The sequence below is a fragment of the Bidens hawaiensis genome, unplaced genomic scaffold, assembly GCF_021521415.1.
Source record: "Bidens hawaiensis isolate Kalapana, Puna unplaced genomic scaffold, B.hawaiensis_p1.1 tig00004283_1, whole genome shotgun sequence".
Taxonomy (NCBI): Eukaryota; Viridiplantae; Streptophyta; class Magnoliopsida; order Asterales; family Asteraceae; genus Bidens; species Bidens hawaiensis.
Window position 1 is genome coordinate 1799237 of NW_027491258.1, and position 21420 is coordinate 1820656.

Below are 21420 nucleotides of genomic sequence, written 5' to 3' on the forward strand. Positions count from 1 at the left end.
GTTTGACGAAAACAAAGGGTGGAATTGGGTAAAGGAAGTCGAGAAGAATGACTACGATCCGGGTATGTTTTCTATTGTTTGGGGGGTGCGGTTGACAATGGAACTGGTCAAATCGAACCCATTATTGAAGAAACGTCTAGAAGCAACCCGGGTAGCCCAAGCTCTGAACCTACATCACCAGTTCAACCCGAGTCCAACGACTTAGCCGAACCAAGTCATATCGGGCCTAATTCCTCAACCCGCTCTCAAGTTTAGCCGATGGGTAATGCGTCACAAGTCCATTCGGGTGAAAATGAGGCCCAAATGGGTCTAAGACGTTCAACCCGAGTCTCGGTTTTACCAAGAAGATTACAAGAAGATTATGTGTTGCATGTTGACTCTGACTATGAGCAGTTGCTTCTTGCATCAAGTGGTGAACCGAGTAGCTATTTTGAGGCTAAGTCAAACCAAGAATGGGTTCGTGCTATGAATACCGAGATCGATTCGATAAACAAGAATGAAACATGGAGGTTAGTCGAACTTCCAAAGGGTGCAAAATGTATCAAGTTGAAGTGGGTGTTTAAAATCAAACGAAATGCGGAGGGAACGATAAATAAGTACAAAGCTCGGTTGGTTGCAAAGGGTTACGTGCAACAACCCGGGATTGACTTTGATGATGTTTTCGCTCCGGTAACCCGAATCGAGACCGTTCGGCTACTAATCGCATTGGCTGCATCTAACGGGTGGGAAATCCACCATCTTGATGTAAAGACGCCATTTCTACATGGTGAATTGAAAGAAGTTGTGTTCGTTTCTCAACCCAAAGGATACGAGAAAGAAGGCAAGGAGGCAAAAGTTTACAAGTTGTCAAAGGCCTTGTATGGGTTAAGGCAAGCTCCCCGAGCTTGGAACACAAAGCTCGATAACATCCTACGAGACATGAAGTTTCAAAAATGTTCCAAGGAACAATCGGTTTACCGAAAGACGGATGGGAAACATTTTTTGATCGTAGCCGTGTATGTGGATGATTTATTTGTGACAGGTACAAGCTCGAGTATAATTTCCGATTTCAAAAAGGTATGGCGACCAAGTTTGAGATGTCGGATCTCGGAAAGTTGACCTATTATCTCGGAATCGAAGTAGTCCAACAAGAGGACGGGATAGTAATTACACAAGAAGGATACGCCAAAAGGATTCTAAAGGAGACCGGTATGCAAAACTGTAATCCGTCTCAAGTCCCGATGGATCATGGTGTGAAATACTCAAAAGCCGAGAATGAAGTCGAACTCGATGCAACCGAGTATCAAAAGGTAGTGGATTGCTTACGGTATTTATTACACACTCGTCCGGATATGGCGTACTCTGTGGGTATTGTTAGTCGATATATGCAAAGCCCACGAGAATCTCATGGTATGGAAATACGACACCTATTGAGATATTTGAAGAAAACGACGAGTTACGGGATCAAGTACGGGAAGAACGGGTCCAAAAGACTTGTAGGTTATAGTGATAGTAGTCACAACATAGATGAGGATGATGGTAGAAGTACCACGGGGCACGTGTTTTATTACGGGCAATCTCCAATTACATGGTGCTCACAAAAGCAAGCGACAGTTGCACTCTCATCGGGTGAAGCCGAGTACATGGCGGCTTCAGCAGCCGCATGTCAAGCTGTATGGCTTCGAGAGTTGTTGAGCGAGTTGACTGGAGAAGCGTTGCAGAAAGTTGTGTTGAAAGTTGTTAACACGTCCGCAATAGCCCTTGTGAAAAATCCGGTTTTTCACAACCGAACAAAGCATATAAAGTCTTGCTTTCATTTTATCCGAGATTGCTACAACGACGGCGAGGTCGATGTTGAGCACATTAGCGGGAAAGAGCAACGGGCTGATATCCTCACTAAAGCACTCACAAGAATCAAGTTCACGGAGATGCGCGAGTTACTTGGAGTTGAAGACCTTTCTAATCCGAATCGGAAATTAGGGGGGTGAATGTTGGATTAATTTCTATTCCGGGTCGCAAGTCGGTGAACCGGGCCTAAGAGGTTTTAACAAGTCGGTTAAAGTCTAAGGGGTATTATGAAACATTCCATATGCTTGGTGGCCAAGTTCGCCTTGTTGGCCAAGTTGACCTTGTTGCCCAAGTTCACCTTGGTGGCCAAGTTGAGTAGTGACCACATATTATGCTTGGTGACCAAGTTGGGTTACTAGTATAAATAGATGTAGAAAGTTAGTGTTAGAAATAACAACACAACAACAAACACAACAATCACCACCATCACTACCAAAGTTATTGTAATCAGTTTTTTGAGTTATATTTTCTGGTTATAATATAAGTCGGTTATTTATAAGTTGTGCGTTAATTATCGTTTATCATTCTTGATTAATAAGTTCAAATTATATTTTCTGATAGAATATTCACATGAATAGTTGTGTATTTTGACACAATTTCTTCATAATCACGAAAAAGATGCACCCAAGTAGTGATTTTATAAGTTGTAATTATGTTTTTTTTATAGAATAGTAAACTCTAAGAAAATATGATAAGAAATTTCATTATGAATAACATAAAATAGGACATCATATATAAAATTAGCATGAATAAAAAATACTTTTGTATTAAAGTTTCGGAAAAGATGAATGAAAACTTCATGGATCCATTGAGGTTGAAGGAATATGTATTTCTTCTTGTCTTTATCATTTTAGACATATAAATTCCGTTCATTGAATTTTATCACATTTATCTCATACACTCAAAAGTGTATATAAATTGATTTAATAAGGCATATCTAATTTCATTAAATATATAAATATATTGATTATCTTGACATAAGTACTCTCATATTTTTAATCTTTATAATTTAGGCAATTAGTTATTTGATTAAAAGATGGATTGATATGTTTTGATTAAACTAATATAAATTTATCATATATAATAAAGGAATCCATTTTTTGTCATGTGTGAATCAAATAGTCCTTCATTTCTATATTTTTCCGTCCAAAATATTAGGATAATATTGTTGCAATATCATCATGTTAACTTTTTTATTTATCTTTTTTTAATCTTTTTACAAGGAAGGTATTTATGTAAATTTTTATTTTTTGCTTAATTCTTTTTTCTTTTTAAATTATTAAGACTCGTATAATACACGGGTTCTTAACCTATCTTTCTATCCTATATAACAAAAGAATCCATTTTTTGTCATGTGTCAATCTAATATTTCTCCATTTCTACTTTTCCCGCCAAAAACAATAGGATAATATTGTTGCAATATCATCATTTTAACTTTTTTATTTCTCTTTTTTATCTTTGTACACGGAAATATACTCAGATACATGTTAATTTTAACTTTAAGGTATTTATGTAATATTTAATTTTTTTGATTTATTCTTTTTTCCTTTTAAATTATTCAGACCCGTGTATTACACGGGTTTTTAACCTAGTATGTAATACAAGAATGATTTGAGTGGAAAAATTAGGTCAAGAATGAACCTCCAAGTGACACGTGTCACATTTATTTTCTTTTGTTAGAATAGGTATATGTTTATTAAAACTATCATTTCACATTAATTATATTAATCTTGAAATAACTATCATATTTAACATTTTTATTATTACCTTAATTCATAACTACTAATTAAATTTTTTAATTTCCTTTAAAATTACTATTTCATCACTTTTAATTTCACATTTTTTCTATTCACCTATATCTAAAGAATATTCAAATATGAAAGTGACTTTTTTTCACGTCTTTTTCTTTCTCCTTTCTTGTTCACGGACCACCCTTTTCGAACGGAAAACCCATTCTTTGTTGAATAATTTTACGTTTGCATTGTTGTATGTTCGGTAAGATCGAATGAAAATAATTCCCACAATCAACAATCTCAACATTGTATGGCAATTTACCGCTTAGACACAACACAACACAAGGCAACCTAAATGTTGTGCACATAAAAAGCAATCAACAATTTGACATACAACCCGAGTGACCTTTCATAAATGAGCCTAAACTTTAAATCAACCTTCAATATGGCAATTGGATGTCATAGTATATAACGCAAACAGGTCTACACGACATAAAGATTGTAATTTTCATTATGTAAATGTAAAATGCCCAAGATATCATACAGTATGGACGTGTAGATAATTGATTCATAAATTTACGTTCAAATATGCGAATGTACAAGCAGAGATGATAACAGCTATACTTGTTGCCACGTTAGCATAAGTGCATAGCTTCAAAGGAAGGTAACAAATTGAGTAGCTTTCCCAATATATCATACAGTATCAAATTGCAGTTGTTAGAGCCCATTCACTGTACTTTTTTATAAACTTATTCCTGCAAAAATACAAAAATCATATTTATAAAAAAATAACGGCTCAATATTGAATGATATGTCTAATATGAAATACCTGGATCTAAGGGTTTACGCTATTACCATCAGAGTTTGACAGCACGGGATTGGGATATTGTGGTCTAGTTTCCATAGTCAGCATCTTCAAGGATATCTTCCTTAAATAATCAGACTGCAAACCAAATATATTACATGACTTTAGGTCCCACAATACATTATCGTATACAAAAAACATGATATCACTTTCCTGTCTTATTTTGAAGTATTTTGATCATCGTACATAAAGACTTGCCAAATCTTCATTCTACAAAAGAAAAAACTACAAAACTATTGAAGTATATTACAAATTACACAATAAACCTGGCTTATAGCAGCAGCATAAATCTTCTCTTCGAACCTCTCAGCTATTTTCCTAAGCTCCTGTAGGCCCTCGTCTCCAGAGTATGGAAGATGCCTCTTCAAGGTATCCAATCTACACAGAATAACGCAAATAGTTGACAGAAATTATAGGTGGAAAGCATCATTTTGTAAAAAACGAGTGTAAGAGAATCAGAAAGACCAAACACTTGACACTCAACCAGGTGAGCATAATCAAACATTTATAACAAGAAAGAAAGAATAATATAAACGCATACATCTTGTTTTTTATTCTTTCTCGTGAATCTGATTGCAGGTGATCTCTCCAATCATCCAATTCCATGCTGGTGTCACCTATGAGCTGGCTCTGTCGAACACTAGACATGTTTGGAATGTTCTGCAAGCTTGAACTTGAACCAGCGCCACTTGCCATGGCGGGTTGGTGTAAGCCACTGACAGGTGAAGATTCAAACGATAAACTAGAAGAGCCTTGCATTCCGGTTGAACCAATGTTATCGTCCATGCTCTGTGACATCCCTTGTTGAATATTATTAGATGGCACAGTAATAGGAAGTTGTTGCCCTTGGTTGTTCACTTGCTGCATCACCTGAGAACCACCTATCCATTGGTAAAAAAAATTTACTAAAAAATAGAGCATTGGAAATTGGTAAAACATGTATATCTGTAACAAGCTTGCCATTATCAATGCATATATGTGTGTATTAGATTATGTATTAGCCCACTATGCATCACAATGGGTCTTATAGTTTAGTTTAGAGGTAGTTCCCCTTCGATATATACATGCCCCTCTATCAAAAATATACACAATATATTTACAAATATTCCATCATCTTGTTTCTCCTTACATAAATATGTTTATTCCTACAGAAAACATAATTAAAGGCATAATATTGCATTATGAAATACCTAGATTTGAAGGGTTTACACTATTAGCAGGCGAGTTTGACTGCATGGGATCCTGCGATCTATTCTCCATAGTCAGTAGCTTCAGTGATATCTTCAGTAAATAATCAGACTGCAATCCAAATACACTACATGATTTTAGGCCACACAATACACTACACTTATTTTGAAGTGCCTGGATCATCAGTACATAAAGACTACTAGATCTCTCCTCATTCAACAAAAGCAAAAATGCCAAAATTATAAAATTATAAAATTATATAAATATTAATATAATACAGCAGAAGGCAACAAACCTGGCTTGTAGCAGCAGTATAAATCTTCTCTTCAAACCTCACAGCTATTTTCCTAAGCTGCCGTAGCCCCTCATCTCCAGAGAATGGAAGATGAATCTTCAAGGTACCCACTCTACCCAAGGTCAACATGTGTCGGTCAAAATCATGTCAGAAGAAAGACTTCATTTTTATTAAAAGTGTGGAGAACCAGCCACACCAGCAACTGACGCACAAGCAGGTGAGCATAACCAAATATTAAGAGCACAAAAAGTTAAGAGACTAGGCAGATAAATAAATAACCATACATCTTGTTTCTTATATATTCCCGTGAATTTGCTTGCAGTTGAGCCCTCCAATCACCAGCTTCTAGTAGATACAGATCCTTCATATCTTTTATCTGTAATCAGAAGGAAAAAATCAAAGGTCATGAAGCCTGTAACTGGAACGAGATTAATATTCCTACTCACAGTTCATTTAGAAGAAATGCAAGATAATATACAGCACCTTTTGATACACTTCCTCTTGCCAATCTCCAGTGTTTGCTGACGAATTACATAAAGCATCAGAGTTTGGAGGCATGGAATTATGTAATCTGGTATCGATACTCAGCATCATGAAGCATATCTTCCGTGTATATTCAGACTGCAAACCAAATAAACTACACAATTTTAGATCCCACAATACCTTACCATGTACCACAATTTTAGATCCCACAATACCTTACTATTGATATAATATAAAATGCACACAAACCTGGCTTGTGGCAGCAGTATAAATCTCCTTTTCAACCCTCTCAGCTATTTTCCTAAGTTCCTGTACTCTCTCAAATTCCGTGAATGGAAGATGCTTCTTCAAGGAATCCAGACTACACGGTTGACAAGTGTCGGTCAAACAATCCAAACATTTAGCAGAAACTTCCTTAGGAAAACCTCATTTTACGAAAAGAATGATATAAGTTCATACATCTTAATTACAGTCCTTTTCCGTTGCAGTTGAGCCCTACAGTCACCAAATTCCATGGTGCTACTTGTACCCTGAGCAAGCCTCCAATTACATGGATCCATCTTCTATACGACGATTTATTTCAATCTATTGCAACAGTCTAAAATGAAATTATCACAAGACACTAACTAATAAATTAGAAGCTACTTTAATCATTTTCAGTTCAAGTTTCAAGCATTCCAAGGGCCCCAACACCAGCAAAAGATAACAGCTTTAAAAACTTGGATATCTTATTCACATTGTCCAAGTAATTATGGTTTGATGGATTTTTTCCTCTCATCCCCACCAGCTGAGTCAAGTAAACTCGCCCTTTAAAATGATTCGATAACGAGTTAATATTTAGGAACACAATTTTTCTATATATTAACTAATAAATTTCGATAATAACATTAACCATAATTAGAGCATTCTTATCCAACCCCCTGTCCCTAAATCCAAAATTACACTAAAACACACTACATTTTCTCTTTCCTTTTCAATTAAATAGTATTTTTTTTATACATTTATCATTACCATTTCTCTTTCCTTCACTCACAACCGCTTTCAAAATATATTAAAAAATTATAGGGGGTGAACAGTAGCTTTTCAAATATACAGAAAAATCACTGCGTTTTCTAAAATATAAAAACTTTTCACTCACAACACCTTATTTGAAATAACTTATTGGCACATGGTATTAAACTAGAATCATTTCAAGCATGCGATTATTTAACATAATAATATAAAAATTTCAACAAATATTCGATATATTAATCATTACAAATAGAGATTTAAAATAATAAACATTTCGAACAAAACAGCTAGTAAATTTAACTTGTCGGTTTTGCTAAACGAGAAAACACGTTCTTACACCGAAATAGGCATTTCATTCACTGAGAATCATCATGACATCCTTCTTTTAATGATTATTATATATCATTCAATCAATCAAAATCATCTTATATACATATAGAAGTTGATCATATCACTAAATTAGCTTATGTAAAATCCGTAGTACGTTAAGAGTAAATCTGTAATATAATATATATTTATGATCTAGAATCAGCAGCGTGTTTGATTATGAAACAAGTAAATTAACAGCATACATACCATACCGGTCACGCCCAATTAGCTATCGGAGTTAGGGTTTTGGTAGACGAGAAACCGCAATTTTATTTGTCAATTGGAGTGGTCGTAACGAACATATAAACATTAACTAACTAATTAAATACTTTCTAATTTCGTTTTCCGCCATAATAATAAAGTAATAACTATTGAACGATACAACCAATGAAACATTTTGCCCTATATAATAAAAACAAAATAATAAAAATTATAAGATCATATTGTTGTTGAAAATACACAGAGTTTGTCTCAATGTCGGCAACGATAGTTCCCTCGACATCCGAAACCTTCTACTAAAAACTTCAATGTTAAATTCTAGGAACTACACACTAAGTAATCTCATATTAGACAGTTACTCTTGGCTACGAAGCTCAAGATTTAATGCCTCTTGTACGACTACGCCAAGAAACTGCACGTATCTGGTTCTGTACCATCGGACAAAGATCTTTCGAAACTAGATGATGAAGACAAGCTAGAGGATGGAATTTAGAGAGATCCATCTAAGTGGTGTATGAGAGAACGATATGAAATTGCTGTATGAAATTTTTTAAGTACGTGTGATTATTTAGGGTGTTGAAATTTAAACTATTTTTTATTAAAAAAAACGTGGTAGTTTCTAACGTCCATATTACCGTTGAAGGGGGCGGGGTGTTCGGCGGGTGTGGTGAATTTTCCTTCTGTACCAATTTCACCCACATCACATCGTTCACCCTTATGTTGGTAATCTCCAGCTCAGCTACAAGTTGGTGGCTTTTGAGTTGTTGGATTATAATAGGTTAAATCCTATCATAGCAATTGGTTTTGTTAATTTTAAGTTTCGTGTGTGTTCGTTGTTGGGTTGTAATTAATATTTGACTTATCTTTGTACTTGTTACGCTTCTTGCACGAGGTTCCCGTTTGTTTTCTTTTTATAAAAGTTGGCCTTTCAAAAAGAGTAATTAGTTTTGTAACATAACTAGTCTAAGCTGGCCAGTTATAAACTGAGTTATGGTATAATATCGGTCCTTAATTGCCAAGTGAATTACAAACTATGTTGGGAACAGATAAAAAGCAAAAACCCCTTAATGTGAAAAGCTTTCCAAAAAGGCTATAACAAAATACATAAACATTTCATGTTCATGACACGCCAACCACTCGAGATGCAAAAGGCTTATACAACATCCCCCAAGTAATAAACCAAAGTAAAAAAAGAAAAATGTAACGATTAAAGTTACAAACATATATTATGGTTTATCATACAACATGATAATTTAAATAAGTTTTTGCTGAATATGCATGATAGTTTAAATAAGAGCATGATAAACAACAGCTATACTTGTTGCTATGGTTCCTAGGAAGATAACAAGATCAAGCAGCACTTAAGCAGTTCTCCCAGGTACCGTATTTGGAGCTGAAGGTACCACCACCGCTTTGCTGGGTGTACTCGGAGATAACACCACGTGCACACACATCCCAAGTTCTCGCAATTTCTTTAAGTGACATTGGTTGAGAAAGGCTTCTCAGAGAAATACTGAATCTTGATTTGGTTTTCGTTGAAAGATCCTCAAACTCCTTGCTGTAAACAAAAAAGCAAACCAAGCACGTCAGAAGACGATATTACCCCTCACTTTTGACCCGTCCCAGACGATCTTGTGTGACAAAACCAACATCATAAATGATGTTAAAGTCCACGAAAATGCTTTAAAAATATAAAATTAAGATTTGCATCAAATAATAACTGAAGTTGGTTATCACCTGACTTCAGCGGGGAACTTATCCAACAGCATCGGGGAGCAATTTGGATAATTTGCAGGAACAAGCAGCCTTAGCGGTTGGATAGGTGACTACACATTGATTGAGAAAATAAATGTTAGCATGCATGAAACATGGAAAGCAATACAGTATACAACCTAACATAGAATATTAACATAACATATAGTTTACACACCATTTGTGCTGAAGCATATTGTGACTTCAAGTTTGGACCGAGAGCTACAGCACTGAAGGAGCATTTGACCACGGTGCCATCACCGCCCTCTGAAGCCGCAGTGGCTGCGGCTGGATCAACATCTTCATCACTAACAGCTACCACAGTATCAATGAGTCCCCGGTTTATATCTCTTATCTCTTCCAAAAGGGCATGATTAGTCTGTACCACAGTAAAAAAAATTCATCTCAAGCATTGAAAAAATAAAACCTTGATGAAACAACAAGCTCAAAGTTGTTGCAAAGATAGCACCTCAGTTCGAGGCCTTTTGACAGCAGAAGATGCAGTTGAATCCAATTCTGAAGTCTCAACATTCAACTGCTTAAAGCTATCATTTACACTGCCAGCAGATGAAACAACATTTAATGGCATTGCACTTGTAAACCGTTTCATCTTCCTGATGCCATTTGTTCCATCTTGAGTAGCAAAATTTCTCGCCTGAAGACGACATTTTGTCATGGCAACCAAATCCTCACCAACTGCAGCTCTTGAACCATTACCTGGTGCTGACCCAGCAATCCTATCAATCATACTCACAACTGACCCAATGTCACTAACCGAGGCACTCAAAGCGGTAGGTGAAATTGACTTTACCTATAAAGATAAGCAGTTGCAAGATGTTGAGACGTACAGTTTTACCTTACTATTTTATATATAAAAAGTGTAGTTTAAAAACTGACCGCTTTGAGTAAGCGTTCTAGAGGTTCTGTAGCAGTAGACTTTCCGGGTCCCATTGATGGCACAAGACCATTGTTTACATCTGGACTAGTGAACTCAAGTAAAGGAGATGCAGATATTCCAGGTGTACCAATTTGGTTAGGTAAGACTGAAGAAGACGGTTGTTGATGTCCAATGTTTCCAACATTGGAAAGTGAAGAAACACCATTTATTCTCTCAAAATCCCCTGGTAGAGGAGATGCAGAGGAAGTTGAAGGAGAAGGTACCGCAAATGGTGAGTTGGCAGATTTGAACATGTTTGACTGGTCAATCTGAGGAGATGCATGTTGTGACATTTGTGGAGAAGCAGCCGAAAGGAGTTGAGGTGAAAATGGAGCACCTGGCTTTAGTTGTTGGTGGTAAGCCGACCGCTGGGCGGCAGCATGCTGAAAACCACCTGGTTTCACATTCATCTGCTGTCTAAGTTTAACATCACCACCATCACTTATCTGGGGAAGCTGAGATAACTGATTTCCTGTAAGCTGCTGCTTTGTTTGTTGGTGAAATTGCTGTTGTTGCTGCTGTTGCATAAATTGTTGTTTATGCAGAAACTGTTGCTGCAACTGCCGTTGTTGAAGTTGCTTCAGTTGCTGATTTTGAAGCAGTTGTTCCTGCTGTTTAATATGCTGATGTTGGAGCATATTGGAGTTTCCCTGAAGTGACAATGGGTTTATGTTTACTTGTTGGGCCCCACTCACTGCATTTTGTTGTAGAGAGCCACTAGACACCTGTTGTAAGGAGTTCATATTGTTATTCTGACCCGGGTCAAGATTAGAACCAGGCTGTATGGAACTCATCATGTTTTGTTGCCCATTTGAAACTCCTGAGAGAGAAACAGAGGGATTTTGCTGCATATTTCCCATATTATTTGGTTGCATTGGTGCCATGGAACCCTGTAAATTCATCTGATTTTCATGTGATTGAACTTGTGTCAATTGAGAATGTGTTTGTTGTGATTGCTGCATAGATTGCATATGTGGTGGAGGAAGTGCTTGTGCTTGCTGCTGAGGTGGCGCTGGTTTCCGCCTATTTGAATTGATGACATTGATAATCTGCTTTTCATAAGTACCCAGCTTGTCTTTATAATTAGCTAATATTCCCTGCTTAGGAATTTGTAAGAACTGCATAAACCGCTCCAACATATTTTTAAATACTTTCAGCTTCTCTAATTGCTCGTTTTTCGGTTGTTGAGGAAGAGAATCGTGCTGGACAACAAACGGTTTTCATTAAATCAACAAATAAAAAATTTTACATGCTCCTAACTTTTTAATATGAGACGCCAACTTACCTGCTGTAATTTGGAAAGAATTTTATGGTGCATGTCATTCAAATCTGGTAGATACAACTCCTTCATAGCTTTTATCTGTAACCAGAATAAAAAACAACTCCAGGTAATAATAGTGACAACACTATCCAAATGGAGAAGTATTAATTTAAAAACCTAGTGTTAAACAAAAGATGTACACAGGAACGATTACTAGCAAACCCCGTGAGTACACATAACATTTAATTGATATTTTATCAGATATTTAACAGATTATATTTTTTATATTAATGCATAGAAAAGCAAAGGTAATGCACCTTTTGATACACTTCCTCTTGCCAGTCTCCACCATTTGGATTGCCAGTCTGAGCTGTTGAATCTAATGATGCTATAAAAGAGCAGAAGTTTCAATCACTAGCTCCTTGATAAAATAGTTCAATATAAAAGGAAATAGATATAATAAAATAAAATAAAATAAAAACTCTACTTGATGAGGCCTCTGGTATAACTCTCTGTTGCTGAAATAGCTGTTTTTGCTGATCAATCACATTTTGCTGCTGGAACCCGCCTGCTGTTGGAAGCCTTTGTTGCATATCCCTTTGCAACATATTTGGCTGTTGCATACCCACCTGTTGCTGCTGCTGCAACTGGCCAGGCTGTGATTGCATGTGGGGCATCACCTGCTGCTGTAACTGTGGTTGTGATTGTTGAACTTGTGCTGGCAACATATTTGCTGAAGTTTGCTGATTCTGTTGCTGGATTGGCATCTTATTAGATTGTAACATTTGTTGCACAGAATGCTGATTGGTCTGCATGCTGGTGTTACCAGATTGATTTCCGAGCAACTGTTGCTGTTGACCAGATGATTGTTGTTGCATGCCAGAAAGATTGTTGTGTTGACCAATTAACTGCTGTTGTGGCTGCTGCAGACTTGAAAGCTTATTTTTCTGGCCTATCAACCTCTGCTGTTGTTGCTGCATATCAGAGTAGTTATTCTGTTGTCCTATAAGCTGGTTTTGTTGCATGTTTGTAGCATTTGTCTGTTGCCCCATTTGATTCTGTTGTGTTGGTTGTACTTGCTGCTGAATTGGTTGTCCTTGTTGCTGTCTTGGTTGTCTTAGAACCGATTGTTGATGGTTCATTAACGGTTGTGATGACTGTGATACTACTGGCTGCTGATTCTGTACAACTGTAGAGAGAGAAGATGTTTGCATCATTGTGGGTTGCATAACAGATTGTTGAGACGGTTGCAGATGACCTTGCTGTAACATATTCTGTTGTTGCGGTTGCTGTGGCTGCTGATTGTGTTGTTGCATTGGGGATGGTTGCAGTTTCTGTTTTGCGATTTGTTGCAACTGCTGTTGATAAAGATAATGTGAATTTTGAGCTTGTGGTTGTTGCTGCGGTTGCTGTTGCGGAACAAGTTGTTGCCTTCCTGGAATTTGCCTTTGATTTGCAAAATTATTGTTCCCCATTGTATTTCCTACAGTATTTTGTTGAGCATTAGACATGTTCTGAATGTTCTGCAAGTTTGAATTTTGACCAGCAACATTTGCGATGGGGGGTTGTTGTAAGCCACTGCCAGGTGGCAATCCAGATGATAAAGTAGAAGAGCCTTGCATTCCATTTGAACCGATGTTATTGTGCATGCTTTGAGACATCATTTGTTGTCCTTGTTGGATATTATTGGATGGCACAGAAATAGGAAGTTGTTGCCCTTGGTTCATTTGTTGCATCACTTGAGAACCTATTCATTGGAGTAACATCATCTATTTACCAAAAGCATTGGTATAAACTTATTCCTGCAGAAGTTTGTAAAACAAATGACAAACATTGAATGATAGTGAATCATGAAATACCTGGATCTGAGGGATTCACACTATTACCGGTAGAGTTTGCCTGCATGGCGTCTGACATCGGATTTTGTGATCTAGTCTCCATAGTCAGCATCTTCAAGGATATCTTCCGTAAATAATCAGACTGCAAACCAAACAAATTACATTATTTTAAGACCCACAAAACGTTATCATAGAAGACAAACATGATATCACTTCCTCAGTCGTATTTTGAAGTACTTGGATCATTGTATATAAAAACTTGCAGAATCTTCATTCCACAAAAGCAGAAACTACAAGACTATTAATATAATATAAAGAGCACAACAAACCTGGCTTGTAGCAGCGGTATAAATCTTCTCTTCAAACCTCAAAGCTATTTTCTTAAGCTCCTGTAGCCCCTCTTGTCCAGAAAATGGAAGATGCCTCTTCAAGGTATCCATTCTGCACAAGGTCATCAGGTTTGATCAAAACAATACATATAGTTAGCTGAAATTTCAGACAAAAGCACGAGTAAAATAATACTCCAGGTGCATACATCTTATTCACAATCCTTTGTCGAGAATCTGCTTGCAGTTGAGTCCTCCAATCACCAGATTCCATGGTGGGGTCACCAATGGCGCCACTTGCACCCTGAGTAGCCCTCCAATTACCCTGAGGATCCATCTTCTATTTGATAATTGATTTTCAATCCTGTTGTGCAAGTCTGAATTGAATTTATTATAAGACAAAATTAAAAAAGATGAATGCTATATATCTTTTTAAGTACAATAGAAACACAAGATTTGAACATATAGTCATTCCTTTACCAGGCTAGTTAGCTACAAGAGAGATAAAAAACAATGAAGCATATTGAACGTGTTTACTTCACTTGCATAATACTTTATTACATTCAAGATGTCCAAAGGTTGGTATCCAAATATGACGCACTCTTTTTATCATTCAGTTCAAATTTCAAATATTCTGTTGCTCCCAACACCAGAAAATATACAAAACTTATACACTTCAACATCTAAAGCATACAGCAACACAAAAAAAAAAATGAAATCTTCTATATTTTCAAAGCAACTAGAGCTATCTTTATCAAAAGTCCTACTTCAAGGCTAGTAGTTTGCATTCAAAGAATATGACATCACAATAGATCTTGATCAGTATGTAGCAGTAGTACAATAAGGGATGAATTTATATATCCTATTATATGCTTCCTTGAGTTATTTTGCCTACATTGCTACATAAACGAATCTGTATCATCTATATATGTCTGTTAGCCTCACACATTAGAACTTTGTTCAAAAGTATCAAACACAATAACGAGATTTAACATCAGTGTTAAGACATCAAAACCATATCAATTTTGTAATTAAGTACAAGTTTTAGCATTCAAAACAATTGCAGCTACTATTAGTTAAAAATCAAACTTTGTTCAAAACCAGTAGAATTCCTCGCATTTCATAGTGGGCTTTCAGATTTTGGGCTTTCAGTCGGTATCAGTTTGGGTCGTTACAGTACCAACACATTACCATTGTTGTTCGGACTTCAGATGGTATCAGTTCGGTTCGTCACGGTAAATAAAAAAGATCAGTTACAACTATCAATAGTGAATAGTAAATAGCGACAAGCTACCAATATGATAGGTAGCGTCATAGCAATAGCAATGAAATGAGGCCCCCTATTTCATGTTTAGTGATAAGGTTGTAGAAAAAATTTAAAATGATTTAAATTTAAGCAGTCAACCAAACTAGCAATTAATCAATAAATAAATTTTCACACCACCAAAATAGCAATTATAATCAATAAATACCACCAAAATAGCTAAAAAAAAATAAAAACTAAATTTAAAAACAAAACTCAGGAGTCCCTATTTTATCGCGTTTACGTTGCTACACACCACATAGCAGTAACCTACCACATCGCTACATAGCGTCGCTATAGCCACTATTGACAAAATTTACTCGTTATATTTTAACGTAGATCACATTAAGCAAACGAAACGGTAAATTCATTACTTTATAACGCGTTATATTATATAATTAATATAGCGAAAATTGTAAACAGTGTAACTTTGTATTAAAAAAACTAAATTGTGCGTTAAATTCGATAACATGTCCGTTTCTGCTTAAATTACGATTACGGTCCCATAAAAAGTAAATCAGCAATGAAATAAGATGCTGCAGCTATTAATTTGTCCTCACAAAAATCCCTAAACCCTAAACTAAGTACTAACACTAGTTATCTAACATTTACAATCGTAAATTCTAAAGAAACAGTATAATAACAATTGTATAAAAACTGAATCAGCAACAAAATAGCGTACATACCACACAAACGCCCAATTCTGAGACCTAGGGTTTTGGTAACTCGACACACACGAAGCAATTGAACGCAGTAACCGCTGATTCTTCGTATCTAACAAAGCCTAAACCTACAAGTATCCAAAAGTAAGCAATCGAGTGTTGGAAATTGAATGAGTTTGCGTGTGATCGAGTGCTATAGAAGAGTAATTAAGTACCGTTACCGTTACCGTTAAGTTGCCGGGAGACAGTCGCCGGTGACGGAGACGCGAACGCCGGTCGGTTGTTCGAGCACGCAACGATCGCCGGAGTTGAATAATTGAAAGCTAAGTAGGTTTTACGGTTGCGGTTGAAACGATATAGATATATATAGGGTATATACATATCTCTAGTTCCATGTATATATTAAATAGTTATCCAAAAATACTTATCTATGATGTGTCATAATTACGAGTCAACCTAGTTTTCCGCGTTTATCTTATGGATAAATTCATTAAGGATACACTCGTTATTCGATTCGGAAGACCGATATCTATGAACACTCGCTCGAAAACACGATAGTGTGGTAAAGTAAAACTCAGCGTCTCTGAAACTAAATGATAGGAACATAAATCGAGGTTGGGTCACATAGAACACCAAGTATCTCGTTTATCACTTCACCACTAGCTCTTCAACATTTATCTTAGGTCATATTTGACTTATTCCTAATATGTAAATTCACTTAGCAAACTTAATAAAATTAATTGTGTTTGAAAAGAAAAAAGAAAGAAGTGATTTATATCTAACCAACTCACTTCCAATCATATGGTATCTAAAATATTTTTTTGTAGTTCATAAATTTCCATTACTATTTAACATTTTACTTATTTGACTATAGTAACACCAGGTTTTAACTTGGTATATTGTATATGTATGTATATGTAAACATATATAGATGGTTTGGGAAGGGACGGTTGTACAACATTTATTGCTTCTGTTTTAAGAAACAATTGTATAAGTTTAGTCTTTAGAATTTTTTGCAATGTTTGTTCTTTTGGCGATCAGATGTTGTATATTGTTGCTATTTAAGAACAACTTCAAACCCTAACACATTATTGTCGCTTGTCTCTCACCCTAAGATATCATCGTCGTACAATCTGGAGTAGTTAGGGTTGTGAAAAGGGGGCAAGTTCAAATCATTCTCGGTTTTCTAGAATTAGGGATCCCAATCGACTTATGTAGGTGATAGACAATAATTTGACGATGATCGAGGAGGGCGAGAGAGTAAGAAGTGTATTCGGCCAACGTGTTTTTGCAACACCCTACTATCCTTATAACTTGTGTAAGCAACAAAAGGTTAGATGTAACATTCCAAAAAATTCCATTTACAATTTTGACAATTAGGAAGTTGGGGGACCAGTTAGTCATTTAACTAAAATAAATATATAAAAGACTCACGAAACTATATGTGGAGATGACTAATCGGTATGGATGACACATGTCAACACAGAATGATATGTATCATCACGAAGCGACACGTGGATGGTGACTAAACATCATGGAATGTCACGTGCCAGCACATAAAAACGAATCATCACAAAGGACAACACATGTCAAATTATAGTAACACTCCGTGTTTACTCATTAAGTTTCCTGTAAGACAATAAATAGAAGAATAAAGAGTTCATTTTCATTCATCCCAAACTTGAATAGTCAATTTAAGTTACTAGCAATAAGAGGTCAAAGAACATAATCAAGTCTAAAGGTTATCGACAAGTGATTATCATATAATTAAAAAGGTGAATACGCTCAACCTTTTTAATAAAGTGAATATATCTTACCTTTTTAGAACGTAGATACATTCAAAGTTTTTACAAAGTTATTTACTCTTTTAAAACTATGGATATTTATCCATCATTAAAGAGTTAGAAAAGAATTTACATGAAAGTTGGTTCAAATCCTCTAACCTTGACATCTGTGTCTAGATCCTTGCATATATTAATTGTAGTGGGCACACTACAGACATAATGGGACGCGTAACCGTCCCTGAAGTGGGTTGTGTGTATATTTAGTTCCGATGACATGGGATTGAGACCCACTAAGTTGTTGAAAGCTATTGTTGTTGTGTCATAACGAATTATGAAAACCTTTTATCGAGCCATCGTTATTCACCAGCATATAGCTGACATATTTTAAAAGTGTTTTCAAATAACCCGGAGTAAGACATGGAGTGAAATGGTCAATGGAGATATAAGATCCCTATGCATAAAATATAGTTGACGGCTTAGCTAATTTTGTAAGCGAAGCATGTGTAACCTTGTTTTTAAAGCAAGTAATTTTGTAAACGAAAAGGAGTTTTTAATTTCCTGCGTTATGAAAGTATATATATTTTATTAAACATTTTTCATCACGTAACCAAACTTTGATAAGTTAACAAAACCGGTACCAACTATTGGCCACACGGCTAGACCCCTGAGGCCAGGTGTGACACTAGAACACGTGTAAAGCAATACCAATTGAGAGGTTGTACATAAAGCATCAAAACACCCAACAAAGTTGATAAATGATTCTACCTCACATCAGTATTTTACAAATTAGTATACAGGTTAATTTTTACAATGTTTGTTCTTTTTTATTTTCTATGGCTTGATATCACTTTTTTTTTATCTTGCATTTGTTGGATTACATAAAGATAACACAATACACTTGAACATTGCATATTCGAAGAGGTAGAGCCATCTTTACCTTTTTTGGTATCCAACAATAATATTCTCAATCTACGGCTTTCTCGGTAAACATAAATATCAATTTGAATACCAAAAGTATGAAATATTATAAGAAAAAACATATTGTAATATTTTAAGCATGTGTATTAAGTAAACATGTAAAAATTAAATTAAAAAATATTACCATCATGTAAAAATTGTTGGGTGTATACGATATTGAATTTAATAAAATTAACTGCATGATTTTATAATTTACCATTTAATACAAACTAGTTTAAAGACCCTGTGCGTTGCGCCGGGCGGTAAAGACATTACGAGAACAAACATAAAGTAAAGTTTACACATTTGCAGCTGTCTAGCATTAGTAAAAGTCTATGCATTGCGGCCATTCATAAGTATGACAATTTAAGGCTCATTATGGATTTCTACTTCAATGTGTAACTGCCATTGTAGATTAAGAGAATGATGGAATTTCGCCCACGTCTTGGCATTGCAAAATGCAGACACGTGTTGGGCTATAACCTATAATGATAATCAATAAAAATAAATCAGTTCTATAACTAAAGATTTAGTTCACTGAAATTAAGGCTAAGTTGTTGTATGTTGCCAACTTGCCATCACCAATGCAACTTATCACCCTCTTATCAGTAGCAGCATGCGCATATCCAAGAGTAGCACCAACATACTACATGCTTACCAACATCCTTTTGACAGTGTTAACAGTTTTAACTTCTGGCAATCAAAACTCTAATATTAGTGTGGCGTAGTTGCAGCCTTCTTGCCAAGCTAGCCACAAAGTTCTTATCACCGGACCATGTAATTAATGTCTTAATTGACTACTGACAAATATATTACAAATAGATAAAGATGCGAGTCTACTCACAATTGGTTTCCCAATCACGATCGAAGACGAAATGTCTGTGAAACATCGAGTATTTACCCAACATCTACCCATTATTTGCCACAATAATTCATAGATAGCATGCAAATCAATAAATAATAACAATAAGATAAAAAAATTTCAAGTCTTTTCGTTTTAGAAAATTGTGGGGCGAGCAGTGTTTAAAAATTGCACCATGTAATGTCATGGAATTTAGCGAAAATCAAGAAAGCATAGTTAAGTATACTACAATTTGTAGAAAATGTATGTAGTACCGTAATAATGAATCTAAATTAATCCTAAAAGAGGTATAATTGGTTTGTGCTCCACGGACTAGTTGTGTTCCTCTTCTTGAGAGTTTCTTATTGCATTACTTATAGCCTTTATAAAACATGACTTACGTTGATTAAATCAACAATATTTTGGGCCCATTGATGTTATTTTTCTTATATGGGCTACTATCCTAATTAGTCCCAACATATGTGCATGTTTTTCTCAACAATGGTAAATAAAGTGTTTTATTTGAGCTCTTGCTTTACTACAATAAAATAAAAATGTTCAGACACTGAATGGACGACTAGTCGCACTTAACCGCTTTTTGGCAAACCATGCGGATAAGTCGTTTCCTTTCGTGTCAACATTGAGAAACTGCTTAAAGAAAACGCACTTCCGCTGGACACCAGAAGCGGAAGCAGCTTTTCAGGAGATTCGGTCACGCCTGATCGAACTCCCAACACTTACAGCACCACAAGCGGGAGAGGAGTTAATCCTATACCTTTCCGCAACAGATAGAGTAACCGGGGCAGTCCTGCTAATAGAACGAAAAGGCATCCAGATGCCAATCTATTATGTTAGCCGTGTACTAACAGACGTAGAAACCCGGTACTCTACCCTCGAAAAATTGGTCTTAGCACTTATACACGCTTCACGCAGGTTAAGACAATATTTCCAGGGCCACCCAATCACCATTCTCACCAACTTCAAACTCTCAAACGTTCTAGGCAAACCCGAATTATCGGGACGTCTAGCAAAATGGGCAATTGAATTGGGAGAATATGCAATTAAATACAAGCCAAGACCAGCCATAAAAGGCCAGGTCCTGGCCGATTTTATTGCAGAAGTCCCCGCTTCGCGGGAGAAAGAGTGCCAGGAGGAGGCTCAACCCTCCCCAGCACAGGACATCAATGATGTCTGGCGACTCTACACTGATGGAGCAGCCAGTAACGAGGGTTCAGGCGCAGGGTTAAAATTAACCAACCCAGCAGGCCAAGAATATACTTACGCTATTCGGTTGGATTTTCCAAGTACAAATAACGAAGCCGAATATGAAGCATTCTTGGCCGGATTGAGAATTGCGCGTAAGATGGGAGTGAAAAACTTGGAAGCCCACGTGGATTCCATGCTGGTGGCCAACCAAATAAATGGGACGTACACGGCTGTAAACGACACAATGGCCCTGTACCTCGCCCAGGCAAAAACCCTTATGCGTGATTTTAATGATTGTAAAGTCATACACGTCAAGCGCAGCGAAAACAAATCTGCGGATGCGTTAAGCAAGCTTGCATCACTAGCCTTCACCCATTTGGGAAAGGACATCCGCATCGAACTCCTCAAAGCACCATCAGTCCCGCACAAGGAAATTTGTGTCATCCAAACCGGTACAGAAACGTGGATGACACCAATAATAAATTACCTTGCAGCAGGAACACTACCAGAGTCAAAAACACAGGCAAGAAAACTACGCTGTAAAGCACTGAATTATCAACTCG

The 21420-nt window shown here is 36.3% G+C and overlaps 1 protein-coding gene and 1 pseudogene across 2 annotated transcripts in view; both read right to left on the minus strand.

The window, feature by feature from the left end:
* The window catches only part of LOC143626187 (uncharacterized), a 124768-nt pseudogene extending 116740 nt beyond the window's left edge, over window positions 1–8028 (minus strand). Inside the window, exons 1-10 of the transcript XR_013152390.1 lie at window positions 7984–8028; window positions 6851–6976; window positions 6641–6752; window positions 6392–6529; window positions 6193–6284; window positions 5909–6020; window positions 5616–5724; window positions 4967–5306; window positions 4692–4803; window positions 4435–4503 (exon numbers count right to left, since the gene is read on the minus strand). The product of XR_013152390.1 is annotated as an uncharacterized LOC143626187 (transcript). The remainder of the gene's footprint in view (window positions 1–4434; window positions 4504–4691; window positions 4804–4966; window positions 5307–5615; window positions 5725–5908; window positions 6021–6192; window positions 6285–6391; window positions 6530–6640; window positions 6753–6850; window positions 6977–7983) is intronic.
* A 1107-nt stretch (window positions 8029–9135) lies between these two features.
* On the minus strand, window positions 9136–16427 carry LOC143626227 (mediator of RNA polymerase II transcription subunit 15a-like). The gene is made up of 13 exons (XM_077096373.1): window positions 16297–16427; window positions 16094–16197; window positions 14314–14481; window positions 14108–14219; window positions 13800–13920; window positions 12428–13687; window positions 12258–12328; window positions 11965–12039; window positions 10640–11881; window positions 10212–10553; window positions 9921–10121; window positions 9728–9816; window positions 9136–9548 (listed from the first exon to the last, which is right to left on the minus strand). The coding sequence occupies exons 3-13, from the start codon at window positions 14439–14441 to the stop codon at window positions 9341–9343; spliced, it is 3849 nt and encodes a 1282-aa protein (XP_076952488.1). The 5' UTR covers window positions 14442–14481; window positions 16094–16197; window positions 16297–16427; the 3' UTR covers window positions 9136–9340.
* Window positions 16428–21420: the final 4993 nt, after the last annotated feature.

Excerpts from the sequence above, each read along its gene's own strand:
- LOC143626227 (XM_077096373.1), bottom strand. The coding sequence starts at position 14,441 with ATGGATCCTCAGGGTAATTGGAGGGCTACTCAGGGTGCAAGTGGCGCC. Across the intron at positions 12,040-12,257 it reads AAGAGGAAGTGTATCAAAAG|ATAAAAGCTATGAAGGAGTT; the intron begins GTGCATTACCTT and ends TTCTGGTTACAG. Across the intron at positions 10,122-10,211 it reads TCAAAAGGCCTCGAACTGAG|ACTAATCATGCCCTTTTGGA; the intron begins GTGCTATCTTTG and ends ACTGTGGTACAG.